Source organism: Gekko japonicus, unplaced genomic scaffold, assembly GCF_001447785.1.
Source record: "Gekko japonicus isolate JY-2015 unplaced genomic scaffold, Gekko_japonicus_V1.1 scaffold1991, whole genome shotgun sequence".
In the NCBI taxonomy this organism is placed as follows: Eukaryota; Metazoa; Chordata; class Lepidosauria; order Squamata; family Gekkonidae; genus Gekko; species Gekko japonicus.
The window spans coordinates 287268-301627 of NW_015169842.1; the positions used below are offsets into that span (position 1 = coordinate 287268).

Here is a 14360-nt window from a genome sequence, read left to right on the forward strand (position 1 = left end):
TTTGTACTTGATTTGAAGGCACAGCTGAGGAGTATAAAGGGTGTTCCCTCTGGCCAGCAGGACCAAGTGTGGGAGAGCTTTCTCTCCCTTCCCATGTATCAGGATAAAAGGAACGGGGAGGTTGGGCATAGGAACTCTTTTCGGGGTAGGAAAGACGTTCCCTCTGGCCAAAATAACCTGATGAATGTCTTGAATTGTATCTTGGAGGATCATCTTGGAAGACCTGCAGGTCCTCTTGCTTGTTCCACACATGGTTTCGTGGAGACAAGAATTGTTCTCTTTCATGAACTGGAGAATTAAAGCCCTGCTCCTTCCAGTGATACTGGCTTGTTTCTGCCTCAGACAAAGTTCTTTTTGTGGGCAAAAATACTCCTTGAGGGGGAAGTGAGCTCAGTTGGTGCATTCCAGAAGGCTGGAACTGATCTGTGTCTTTCCTGATATTATAGGAGTTCTCAGCTTGTCCTAATGTATTGAACTGTGCATCCACGCCTGAAGTGCCTTCAGGTGGGAAACTATTGAGGCTGTTATCCCTGTAGACTGGATCATTATTCCATTGGCTTTGTGGATCAGAGCTAGGAAATGGTAATATTTGTCTTTGGTCTGATGGGTTCCTCTCTGGGTAATGGGGATGCTCTTGTTGTCCATACAAGTTAGGTCTAGCATTTATTGATGGGTTGTTGTTGTTGCTGTTTATGTCCTGGAGATTGCCTCTCTGATTGGAGCTCTCCCCATAACCTGATGGATATGTTGGGTTTTCAGGATGCCCAGAGGGATTCCCTCTAGAAATGTAAGTGTTGTGCCTTGACTCATCCATACCTGGATAGGGTTTGTAGACATGCAGACCATTTCCTGTGGATTGCTGCTTGTCTGAGGGCAAGTTCTGAATTATGTGATTGCTATTCGGAGAGCTGGCCCTATGAATTGATTGATCCATAACATTCTGTGCTGCCACATCACCTTTTGAGACATGAAGAGTAGGTGATATCGTTGGGACCCCATTTACAATAAGCAGTCTGCTTTCAAGGTTTGGAGAATTGGCCCCACTGTCAGTTACACTGAGCCCAGAATTGGTAGCATTCCCTGCTTGGCTGGATGGATTGGAAAGAGTTGAATTTGTGTCTGTTGCATTGGTTGCAGGATCAGCTGCTGGGCTTTCTGTATTGGGGGCTTCTTTTTCTTTGGGTTTCTCATAGTCTTGTTCAAACTCTTCAGAATTATAGGGCCTGACTCCCAGTCCTGGATAGCCATATCCATAGTACGGTGTCTGCAAATACATTTAAGAGAATGTAAACATGTAAAACTATCATAAGCTAATTCATTCTAGTGATATAGTTCTTTTAATTGCTGTTTCAATGGGATGCAGGTGAGGAACGTCGGTGGCCACAGTTCTACTGAGACTTACGATACAAAGGCCTATCCTAGGCTTTTCTTCCTCAAACGGCAGTCTAAGAACTGGTGGTGGAAAGTGCTGTCAAGTCACAGCTGACTTGTGATGACTCCATAGGGGTCCCCATAGGGGTCTGTGTAGCAACCCTGGACTTCTTGGTGGTCTCCCATCCAAGTACTAACCAGGGCCCTGCTTAGCTTCTGAGATACGGTAAGACTGGCCATCCATCCTAAAAACTAGAACTTGTGAATGTTATAGCTCTTATGTGTGCCACCTGGCTGTAATCAAAGTCTGCCTGAAGAATCATGATAGCTCCCAAATAACCATTGACTTATCAAGGACAAATCTTGCAGATCCCCATGGCAGACTGACCCTTTCTCTTGTGACCTTTTAGTGGGTGTAGACTTTCCAATTTCCGGGGGGGGGGGCTGGGGCTGGGCCAGAGGCATTGCTTTGCTAGGAGCAAGGGTGGCTCCCGGGGGAGGCTGAGCACCTTCCTGAAAATTTCAGCGGGGGCTGCCGCCCCGCCGCCCCCACGAAGATTACGCCAATGCGATTAAAACACACTACCCCTCTTATACTTGTTGTATTTACCCCTTCCTCATTGCTGATTGGTGGTCGTCCAAATCCAGCAGGCATACGCTGTGGAAACAGAAACATCAAACTTGAGGAAGGGCTAGGCAACAGAAGGTCATAAAAATTAGATTACTTCTATGCTCATGCAAGTCTCAGCAGAATTATACTCGCCTTAGCCCACTGACTTCAACAGACTTAGAAGGGTATAACTCTCCATAGGATTGCACTATGAATGACATAAGCATCAGAACGTTTCCTTCCTCAGCCCAATAAGTTTAATGAATACTCGAGGGGGATTAATAAATTCTACCAAAATGAGATGCCTAAACTTTCTTTTATTTAATTAATTAATTTACATTCTCCAGAGAGGAGATCAACAGCATCTTGGACTTCCCAAAAGGAACTCTCTTCACCTTACAGTGGGTTTGTTTGTTCATTTTGAAAATTTACCTCGAGATGAAATACACAGGATTTAAGCAACACAAATTCTATTAAAACATCCATATTCTAAAAAAACAGTACAAACCTCCCAGCAACAACAGCAACAGCACAACCCTAAAAACCCTGGCTGAACAACTTCTTCAATATTTTCCTAAAGCTCAGTAAGGATTATTTTATATAAAGAGGGACAATCTAGAGAGGGCAACTCAAAATGGCTGCTGCGGGTGGTGGAGCCAACCACAAAATGTCAGGGAATGAGGTTATACATAATTCTAATAGTAACCCTTCAATGTTTCAGGCAGAAGTTCTGCTTTACAGGATGCCTTTTAAAATGAACATATTGTTTTAAAAAATTTTTTGCAGAGACAGAGCTTACCTTACTCTGTGAAGATCTTTGTGCTGTGGTGGCAGCTGCTGCCATAGGAACTTTCAAAAAAAATCTCCACAGTCAATCAGACCTCTAGTGGCCAATCAGAAGCCCTCATGGGCAAAAGCCCCACCTGGCCCTCCTTACTTTCTAAAAATACTAAGCGAGTGCCTGAAAAGTTGTTGGTGGGCACCATGTTATGGACTACTGATCTAGCAGGGCCTTCTCTGGTGTACCTTCACTATCTCGTGTGGCCACAGAAGACTGACCAGTGCCCCTTGTGGCTGAGGGCCAAGCTACAAAATCAGCAGAATTATACAGTTCAGCTCATGGTCGAAAGCAAAAGAGAATCCATGTATTTCAATGCTCTTCCCAAACTGCAGGCTAGTAAGAAAGCTTGGTTATGACCAGACCAAGGGTACATGCATGTTACTTGTTGGCATGTGTTTTATGACTCTGCTCAGCAAAGTCTGAAGCATTCCTCCAACTTAAGTGGTAGATCCACTTAAGTTAGCAGTGGTAGAGCCATTTAAGTTGGAGGGAGGCTGTTTTGACCAGAAGAATGCTTCGTACTTTGCTCAATGGAGTGGTAGGACACATGCCAGTATTTTGATAATGGCATTACCAAGACAACAACAGCTTTGTATCTGTCTTGATTGCCAAAACCACTTTAACTTTGGAACTGAAATAAATGGAAATTCCCTAGTTTGCTTCCCTCTCCCAGACCCAAGAAGCATGAAGTCTTTAAACTGGATGCCTTACTCCGTGAAATGGGCTAAATGGTTGTGGGTGGAAGCCTCCTTGACTGAGAATCTACAAGATAAGAGGGAAAAAATAGTGACATGTTAGCATAATGTTGGTTTTGTTATTGATAATAAATGGCGTCAGTATTCATGAAGCAGTGGCTGGAGGGTAGGGTTTAGACACGGGAGACTCAGATATGAAGCTAAAGCCATGCTCTGAGCTCCTTGGCTGTAAAGCTGGGTACTAGACTAAAGGCTAGTTCATGGTCAAAGCGCAGAGGTGTACATGTGGCAGGCTGAGGAATAACCTTCCCTACTGTGCATGGGATTTTTAATGTGAGCTGAAGTCTGTCAGCATAAACGCCAACATAAGCAGGCCTTGTTTCTATGATCCAGCTGTTCCTGTTCTCCTGCAGATGTCAGAGCTAGCTGGTTCCTAGCACTGTGGGCTTGAACCAGGAGCTCTTTGGATCAGGCACCAGTTCCTTGCTTCAGGGAAAGGCATTACAGGGAGTTTAAAGGCCATAAGACAGTGTGGGATAGTGTTGGGGTCAGATTCCCATTCTGACATGAAGAGTACTGGGTAACCTTGGGCATCTTTCCACCTTACCTACCTCACAAAGGAGTTCTACAGATAAAATCGGGAAGGGAGGGCCATGTACACCCCTCTGAGATCCTTGGACAAAAGCAAGATTAAAAATGCACCAGATAAGACAGTCAGATCTATTTTTTTGGTTCTTATATAGCAACATCAACAAGGGTTCCTCAGTCTGAGCAACTTGTCATCATGGGAGGCCATGCGGATACTCTACTGTGCTATCATAATGTTTCCATGGCTTCCTCCCATACTTTTAAGTATCTTCAGACTTCCAAGCTAATGGAGCGAGGCCTTATTGCCAGCAACCTGGGTCCCTGACAGCTATGTAGGTACTGAGGTGCATAGCCCCTATTTCTTACTAAGTGTTGTCTATGTGAAGTGAAATGCCACAGCTGTATGCTACATCAGGGGTCCCTGACCCTTTTGAGCCTGTGGGCATCTTTGAAATTCTGACACAGGGCGGTGGGTACAACCACAAAGTGGCTGCCGCAGAAGACAAAGCCAGCCAGAAATATGGCTGCCACGGGAGTTGGACCCAGCCACAAAAAGTCAGGGAGTGAGGCTGTGAATAACTCTAACAGTAAGTCTTCGACATTGCAGGCAGAAGCTCTGTTTAAGAGGATGCCTTGTAAAATGAAAATGTCATTTACAAATATTTTCTTGCATACACACTGCTCACCTTCACTGACACATGGAAGATCCTTCTGCTGTGGTGACACCAAAAACAATCTGCACAGCCCATCAGATCTCCAATGGCCATTTAGCAGCCCTGACGGACAAAAGCCCCATCTGCTTTCTAAAAGCACTTGGCAAGTGCCAGGAAAGGTGGAGGTGGGCACCACGGTTGTGTCACCTGTATGGGACTTGTATGAACCATCCTCTCTTAATTAGTACTCAAGTAAATGATAGTGATAGATTTATTTGATATAGTGACAGATTTCTTCTGCACCAAGTTCATCTTGGCCACTGAAATGCATCCCAGATTAGGAACTCTCCAAATGGAGATCCCTTCTTAAATATATGTTAGCCACTGGGAACTTATCAGTCTACCCTTATTAAGGTTGCAGCTGTCATTAATGCAAAACTAGTAGCTTCAATTAACAGAAACCTCGTTGATAAATCTTTTGATGTTAAATCAATTAAACTTGCACGGATAAAAATAACAGGTCTGAAGAAGAAAGCATTCCCTTTGGTTTCTAGGCCATGAATTTTATGTGCCACAACACACTCTGTTTCAGAAAAGACCATCCTTCCTGTCTATGAAAGAGGAATGCTTCTTCAAGGAAAACACCTGCTGCGTGTGGAGTTGTAATCTACTCCCCAAATAACTGGGATGTACCATTTAATCAATCCACGTTTATTCAATAAACACAGCAGCTGTGAAAACTGTTGCCACATTTCTCCAGTGAAATTAGAAACATCGGCTCACCTGTGGAAAATGCCAGAGATGTTGCTGATTTGGAAACAATATCTGTGGGGAGGAGAGCAGATGTCATGTATAGAATAAAAACATTTTGCATATGAAAAAGTTGTCTATAATTCTGCAATCACAATACATATGAAGAATTTGTAAGAAATCTTACCGTCCTCCCTCCCCTAGTTTAACCAAAACATTCAGAAGCATTGAAACAAAGTTTGAGTCCAGAGGCACCTTTAAGACCAATGAAGTTTAATTCTGGGTATAAGTTTTCGTGTGCAAGCACACTTCTTCAGATACATTGAAACACACAGAAGCATGTTCTTTATCATAAGCCCTTTTGCAAGATTAGTTTGCCACATAAAACTACTGAAGGGTCAGCATGCGATGAATGTATGAAATGACTGTTTCAATGTTCATTCTCATCCATCACTGCTCTGCATAAAATGGCCACAAGGCACAGTAAATGCTCATTTATCCAGAAGAGTTTATCACATTACAAAATTCATATCCTGAAGTTTCTTCTATGTATTGAACAGCACACAAACAGACTCAGAAGGCAGAATCCAAAAGGGACAGGAAATACCTTATTGATATTGATTGTTATTTTCTGAGGTGTTTTGAGTGGCATCCTGTCCTCGACTTCCTTCCCTGTCCCTCAGCCCCAGTTCTACATGTGCTGCCCACTAGGTGAGGGTAGAAGCTGGTGACAGGAACGTAGGAGGAGTGGGTGGTAGGAACTGCAGTTGCCATGACGCCTGCTTTAGCAACATACGTCAAGGGCTATCCCCAAGGCAAAGTGGCAACCCTAAAAACAACATCTGAGGGGATGTTAAGGTGATATTGTAATTGTCAAGTGAAGCACAGACCCACATCAACTTTCTCTCAAGGCCTAGGCACATATGACATTTTCCCCACATGCAGGGCTATTTTTGGGCAGGAACGCACAGGAACGGAGTTCCGGCTGGCTCCCAAGTTGGCCACGCCCAGCAGGAACTCATTAGCATAATAGGCCACACCCAACAGCAGGAACTCATTAGGATTGGCTACATTAGGGGTGTGTGGCCTAACATGCAAAGGAGTTCCTGCTACAAAAAAAGGCCCTGGGTTTTGACAACAAAAAAGGTAAACAGAATAACAAGCAAAAGGTGGGTGTGGCTGGATAGCCACACTTCTGGTAACATGGGGGTGCGGCATAATGTGCTAATGAGCTGTGCTGTCAGGGGTGTGGCCCAATATGCTAATGAGTTCCTGCTGTTGGGTGTGGCCTATTATGCTAATGAGTCCCTGCTCGGCTTTTTCTACAAAAAGAGCCCTGCCCACATGTACACATACAGGTCAGTTGTATTGTGCCATGTCTGCCTGGACAGGGGAGCCACTCGTTTGTCTTCCAGTGTAGAAGGAATCTGATTAAAATCAGGAAAAGAACTGAGCTCGGTGATGAGGAAAAGGAGGTTTGAGACTGCTACTTGAAATAGGGAAGCTGAAAGTACTGCTATGAGGTGAGGAATGAAGGGGCTGAGGGGGAAGGAGAAGGAGGGAATGGGGAAGAAGAGGGGGAAAGGGTGGTATTGGTGTTTTGTGTTTATTTTAATTTCTTATAAAGTTAATTCAGTAGAGTTAGCAGAGTATAAAAAAGTCTGAGTCCATGGTGGTTTAAAAATATTAAAAGTTTACTATCAACCTAACAAGGGTAGGGTAAACAGGATGAAAAATAACAAAGAGCTTTATTTCTACATCCTCATTTCTAGATAGCTTACTTAGATCTTCCTAAGACTAAAATAAGACATCTTAACTCATCCTTAGGCTAATGGAGACTAGAGCTTCTTCTTGCTCTGGACAAAGAGTCATAAAATGCTAATTCTAGGTACTCTATCTTCCAATCAGGACAACAAACTACATCTCAATCTGGCGGGCTTTCTAGCTCTCTAAGCAGATAGGATACAAACAAACATGTGGTTCAGATAGAAGTGTTCTAACTTGTAACATCCAACAGGTAGCCTGTAAGCTCCTGCTCCCTAAAGCCACCTCATGGCATAAAGGAAAGAGAATGAGGACATGACTGTGGTGATAATGACAGAGGAGGATGTGCCCAGTAGAAAAACGTGGCATTGTTTTGCCCTCATGGCAGGCACCTCCCCCCCCTTCTCTCCTTGCCTCACGGTTCAATTTTCAACATTTCCCCACTTTGTCCTACCCAAGCAGCAAGCACACATCCAGATAGGCCCCAGGCTGCTCAGCCAAATACTTTGTTAACACAGGGCTTTGTATCTGCCTCTCCAAACCTGAATAAACTTTTATCTCACAAACAACCCATAACCAACAAGCCACAGAATAAACCTGAATAAAATGTTAGATCACAAACAACCTATAACCCAAAAGCCATAGAATGAACCTGAATAAACTTTACCCCACAAGCCACAAGTAAACCTGAATAAAATGTTACCCTACAAACCAGCTAAAACCCACAAGCCACAGAATAAACCTGAATAAAACTTTAACCCATCAACAATCTATAACCCACAAACCATAGATTAATCCTAATAAAATGTTACTCCATCAACCCTCTATAACCCACAAGCCACAGAATAAGCCTGAATAAAACACCCTATAACCCAGAAGTTCTGCCATTTGGAGAATAAAGTTGGGTGTGCAGATTTTGAATTAGTTTAGAGCTTGCTGTTGGCTTACAGATTGTGTATTGAAGCCAGTTGGAAAAGAAAAAAAAGAAACATTATTGGATTTGTTTGTAGTTGGAAAATACCTTTTTAAAAAATCAACTTAAATTTTATTGTCGACAACAGAACTCTTAAAGTTTATGCAGATAAACTCATGGGAAAAATACACTTTATTTTGGAACACTACATTCTGAAAGAGGGTATTGACTTATTTTTTTTAAAGCTCCCTAAACAATGTTTGATACTGTATCGTTTGTAACACTTTCTAATAAATAACACACACGCGCGTGCTGGTTTATGTAGGGGTAGGCAAAATGTCAAGGAAAAGGAGCCTCAGGACTTTTGCTGTTTTTCCTACTGAGAAATGAGGTTGTCATTTTTCTTAAAGGAGGCTCCTGGGCCTTGCACAGCCACATGACAAGCAAAAACACAGCAGGTTCTTAGAGTGCAACAATGAGAAAATCTGCTCTGCCTGAATTTCTGCCAGTGATACAACTGCCGCGAACACAGAGCCTTATGTTGGGGGGGGGGGGGGGAGAAAGGCATTCAACCTGATTTTCACACTGCATTGCTGAATCAAACAAAAGAGTGCTGCTTTACAAGAAAGAACATAAGACAATCCCTGCTGTGTTGGACACAAAGGGTGTCTAAGTCAGCCTTTTATTTGGTCAAAGCAACTCTTCTATAAAGCTTACATAATCCACAAGGGTCTGCCAAACCAACTGTTGCTGGGTTGTAGAGAAGAGTAAGAGTCCAGTAGCACCTTAAAGACTAACAGAATCTGAAGAAGTGAGGAGTGACTCCCGAAAGCTCATCCCCTGCCACAAATTTTGTTAGTTTTTAAGGTGCTGCTGGACTCTTAACTCTTTTCTACTGCTACAGGCAGACTAACACAGCTACCCATCTCACACGTTGCTGGATAGAACCTCTGGCCGGTAAGGGCTTTATTACTTATCACTCCAAGTGCTGGGTGCATGTTCTCTCCTTGGCTGCCTCTGTATTTAGGAGTTGCTCTAATAACCAACCTGGATACAGAACAAAGTTTGGATCCAGTGGCACCTTTAAGACCAACAAAGTTTTATTCTGGGTATAAGCTTTCATGTGCATGCACACTTCTTCAGATACAGTGTGCATGCACACAAAAGCTCATACCCAGAATAAAACTTTGTTGGACTTAGAAGTGCCACTGGACTCAGACCTTATTCTGCTGCCTCAGACCAACATGACTTCCCACCTGAATCAACCTGAATACAATTGGGCATGTGACTTAAAAAAAATTTTTAGGGCATCAGAGCTGCTTGCTTACCTGAGGTTGTTGCTGTTTGACCCCCTTGGATTGATGCACTGGCACTTGATGGGGAGTCTGCGGAGGACTGGTATTTGGAGGCTTCTTTGGTGGCAGCTGTATTCTTGGGCGTGGCTGTTGCTGTATAGGCTTGTGTGGCTGCTGCGGCATCTGTGGCCTCAGCTGTGGCCTCAGCTGTGGCAGCTGTGGCCTGTGGATGGGCTGCCTAGCCCCTAGCGTTTGGTGTGGCTTGCGCTGGGGCAGCCTAGCGGCTTGATGTACTGGGGTTTGTTGTGGCCATAAGTAAAATCTTTGCAGAGGCTGAGGGAACAACTGTGGGTAACTTGGGCGATAGCCGTATAAGAAAGGTGACAACTGAGTCAGCTGAAATAGAATTTTGGGAGAAAAAGACACACACCATGAGATACCGTTACCGTCATGGCACTTAGCTTCCAGCAAGCATTTCCTTCTGTTATACACTTTCTGCTTCCTTGAGCAATCAGAAGTTCCAGAGACACCACTACAGGGATGTTTCCTTCAGATGCTAGAGCCCTGGAGACTTATGTGTCTTTATTTATAAATCTACAGTTACGGTAGTGTGCCAAATGAATGTGCTCCTGAAAGCAGACTGCGCAAGGTTTGGAGAGGGGAGGGGCCTCATCAGGGCACAATGCCATAGAGTCCACCCTCCACAGCAGCCATTTTCTCAAGGGGAACTGATCTATATGATCTGGAGATCAATTGTAATACCAGGAGATCTCCAGGCCCCACCTGGAGGTTAGCAACACAAGTTATACTTTGATCAAAACCAGGGCTCTTTTTGCAGAAAAAGCCCAGCAGGAACTCATTAGCATAATAGGCCACACCCAACAGCAGAAACACATTAGCATATTAGGCCACACCCCTGACAGGCCAGCTCATTAGCCCATTAGGCCGCACCCCCATGTTACCAGAAGTGTGGCTATCCAGCCACACCCACCTTTTGCTTCTTATTCTGTTTGCCTTGTTTGTTGTCAAAACCCAGGGCATTTTTAGTAGCAGGAACTCCTTTGCATGTTAGGCCACACACCCCTAATGTAGCCAATCCTAATGAGTTTCTGCTGTTGGGTGTGGCCTATTATGCTAATGAGTTCCTGCTGGGCGTGGCCAACTCAGGAGCCAGCCGGAACTCCGTTCCTGTGCGTTCCTGCCCAAAAATAGCCCTGGGGTTAGGGATGCCAGCCTCCAGGTTCAACCGGCAGGGAAGGTTCATAACATATCTCTGTATAGGTAAGCCTTGGGGGGGGGGGACTTCCTGGGACGGGTGAATGAATGTATCTTGTATTGTAGAGGTGATTTCTGTCTTCCATGGTCTATTTTTTTAAACTAGAAATTACTTGACTCTCTCCATTCCATAGTTCTCCATTTTGCTCCATTTTCCTTTCCTTTTCCCTTACCCATCCCTGTCTTTCTTTGTGCCTTGCCTGCCTGTGCTTTTCTTGCCCAACTCATCTAAAGTGTTGGAGCGAAGCTGCAGTGGCCATTTGAGATTACCAGAATGGCCCAAAACAACCCAGAATGGTTGCCAAGATGTCATGAGGAAAGCCTGAGAGATCTTGACATTTAAAAACTTTTAAAATTCATCCCTTCTATTGTTTTAAAATTTAAGGTGGGTTGGTTTTTGTTGGGTTTTTCTTGCAAACAAGCCCCCCCCCCCCAAGTTTTTAGAAAGATCTCTCTCCTCTGTACATGGCTTTCATCTGTGGATAAGGAAGCGTGGTGGCAGGTGGAGGCGGCAGGGCACTTGGGGCCCTTTTGGCCTCTCAGTCTGTCTCTGCCTGTTATGTAATTTGTGGCAGCTTTTTTCATGCCTATCTCAAAATTATTCAGCAGGGAAGTGGATGAATAATTTATATTCAGTGGTACATAAAGTCCATGTTTCAAGAATCAAGGAAAGTGCGAACTTACTTGTGGTGAGTTCATATAAGCATATGGACCAAACTGCATCATCTGTGAGCAAGCATATTTTATTAGGCTGTTTTTCATTTAAATCCATACCACAAACAATAACACAACACAACGCATGAATGTTTTCCTGTTGCTGTTTATATGCATGATAAAGTAAGTCCCCCCCAATAGTCTGACTTCATTGAAATCAGATTCAGTTGAGTAGCACTGCAGCAGTATACATGATCAGTGAGCAAGTAACAAAATGCCAGAAATGCAAATGTACTGTATAAGTACTTGTGTTTTAATATATTTTAACCTTTTAATGTAAGCTGCCCTGAGCCTAGGCTTCCCAAGTCCCCCCAGGGGGGGGCGGGGGGAACCCCACCCTGGCGTGCGTGTCACCAGGAAGTGACGTTATGACGCTGGGCATGCTGGGGGCGGGGCCACGGTCATCCGAGGGAAAACTCTATGGTTTTCCCTCAGATGGTCGTGGCCCCGCCCCCAGCGTGCCCGGCGTCATAACGTCACTTCCTGGTGACGTGCGCGTGTGCTCCAGCCGCAGACTGGGAATCCCCAGGTAAGTAGATTTTTAGACTTGGCAACCCTACTGGAGCCTGCCTTAGCAGGGAGGGTGGGATAAAAATTGAAGTAATAAATAAATAAATAAATAAGCAAGCAAGCATGGAAACCTTGAAATGATTTACTTCAAATCAACCAAGTTGGCTAGATAATAAATTGAGGACCCCAGTCTTACGGGTAGGAATTTAAAAATTTGAACATTTTAATTTGGGTGTAATAGAAATTTTGCTCTCAATTTCACTCATGGGGGGGGATCTTTTCAAATTAGTTCAGAAGACATATCTCCGTATTGCACCTCTCTTTGGTGGTTGTGATGCCTAAATTGTCTGAGTGCAGCGAGAAAGGCTTTATAGCTAGCAGACACTAATAGTGATATTCAGCCTGACCACACCATAAGACGAATCCCAGGATATGGTTGGAGGGCAACAAATACAACAATCTGGAAGCAAAGAGGTCTGGGTCTTGTTGTTTTCTAGGTGGGAAACCTGAGAGGAGCCCCAGGAAAGCCACCTTGAGTTCCATGAAGGAAGGAGGACAGCAGATAAATGTAATAAAAGGTGATCCCCAGTGTGGTACCTCAAAGCAATGAGCCAATCCTAGCAGGGGGTGCTTTAGAAGCCCACAGAAAGCCATCATTTTTGGGTCCACAAAGAGTACTTTTAAGGAAATAACTACCCTCAGTATATAAGTGAATGCTTGGTTGTGGAATCAGCCAACGTTTTGTGAATGATCCCACTTCTCATGGCAGCCATTTTGTGGTGGCACCCATTACTCTTATTCAAAAGTGTTCACAGGCTCATCAAGGTTGAGGATCCCTGCAGTAAGTACTAATTAATACTGTAGTTGGCCTAGGGAGGTCTTCTGCCCCCACCAGCAGTTCCCACAGCCACAGCTGGACAGCGGGGAATTTCTGGGGGGAAATGGGGGAAAGTCAGCATTGTGGGCAACACCAGGATGTCACTTCTGCATGACCCAGAAGTCATGCCCTTGCATCAGAGATAGCTCCATCTTTCTCTCAAAACTCTATGGTTAATCTGTAGAGTATCGGCTTTCTACACCGAGATGTGCGTCATAACATTACTGGATAGCTCCCACTAGAATTCTCCTACCGGTTGCCAGCTGGCAACCCTAAGTTGGCTCTCTCTGGTCGAACTCAGAAGTCCAGCACCCTCCTTTTAATCTTAGAAAACAAAACAACAAGATACGTGCTTACTTCTTCACTCTTGCTCCCAAATCCTGCTCTGCGGGGTTTGCGCAGCTAAAGTGAAAAAAGAACAACAGGAGGGCTGAGATCTCATACAGAAACAGATTCGTTTTAAAAGTAAGCATTGTGGACGGGTTAGTACTGATATACTCACCAGTATTGCACAAGATGTGCCCACAAGGCATAGGTACATGAGGATTATCTTCATCCTTCTTCCCAATCTAAAAAAAAATATCACATACACATGTGTTTAGCACATGGGGGTGATTATATCATGAAAATATTTTACGTGTGGGTGTCTTTGGATTGCCCTTACTTGGATAGCCTAGGCTAGCCTGATCTCATCAGATCTTGGAAGCTAAGCAAGGTCAGCCCCTGGGTAGTATTGGGATGGGAGGCCACCAAGGAATACTTGGATCACTATGCAGAGGAAGGCAAATGGCAAACCACCTCTGAACGTCTCTTGCCTTGAAAACCCCACAGGGTCACCATAAGTCACCTGTGACTTGACAGCTTCACAAAGTGTGCAATCTAATGCTGCCAGTGCATGTGGAGAGGGTGCATTGACGGCATACTCATTCAGAAATGTCATATGCTTCTGTGGTTGTAGTTGACAAATGAAAAAATATATATTTTTAGCCTTGGAAGTGATGTTTCATTATTTCACCAATAATTCCAACATTGCATGGGGTTGACAGTCAACTGTAATGTGAAACTAATACCCAAGTTCTGTCTGTGGTCGTTCATTTGTAACAGCTTTGTGTGTGCACGTGAAAAACATCAGCTGATGTCGCTGTCGATGTGTGATGAACACCCATGCTTGAATTGATGCTAATATACGGTGTTAAGAAGGAATGTTGCAGCCTGAAGGGTAATGTGGAGTAGAAGAACTTTGCAGTATATAATGCCCCTTGCTCGTTCAGGTAGAGAAGATCTTGATCTTTTGGAATGCGTCATTGCCCAACAATTACGTTTGTTTTAGTCAGTTTCCTATGACCTTGCTCTGTAAAAAGCTCAAATAGATGAAATTCTGGGAGCCTTCAACTGGTGTTCCCAGTGTTTTTTTCCTCCATCTAAATACCAGGCATGGGGGCCCCCAGATTGGATCAGAACCATGGTGTAAGGGGAGGTGGTTTTAAGTCTTCTGGCCTGTGTT

At 44.1% G+C, this 14360-nt stretch overlaps 1 protein-coding gene across 1 annotated transcript in view; it reads right to left on the bottom strand.

Moving 5' to 3' along the window:
• Positions 1-14360, bottom strand: part of ENAM (enamelin) — a 37591-nt gene that overhangs the window by 1428 nt on the left and 21803 nt on the right. The window contains exons 2-8 of the mRNA XM_015417316.1: positions 13359-13425; positions 13214-13258; positions 11440-11481; positions 9514-9876; positions 3534-3584; positions 1982-2029; positions 128-1264 (exon numbers count right to left, since the gene is read on the bottom strand). Of these exons, the coding sequence (XP_015272802.1) occupies positions 128-1264; positions 1982-2029; positions 3534-3584; positions 9514-9876; positions 11440-11481; positions 13214-13258; positions 13359-13425 (1753 nt within the window). The remainder of the gene's footprint in view (positions 1-127; positions 1265-1981; positions 2030-3533; positions 3585-9513; positions 9877-11439; positions 11482-13213; positions 13259-13358; positions 13426-14360) is intronic.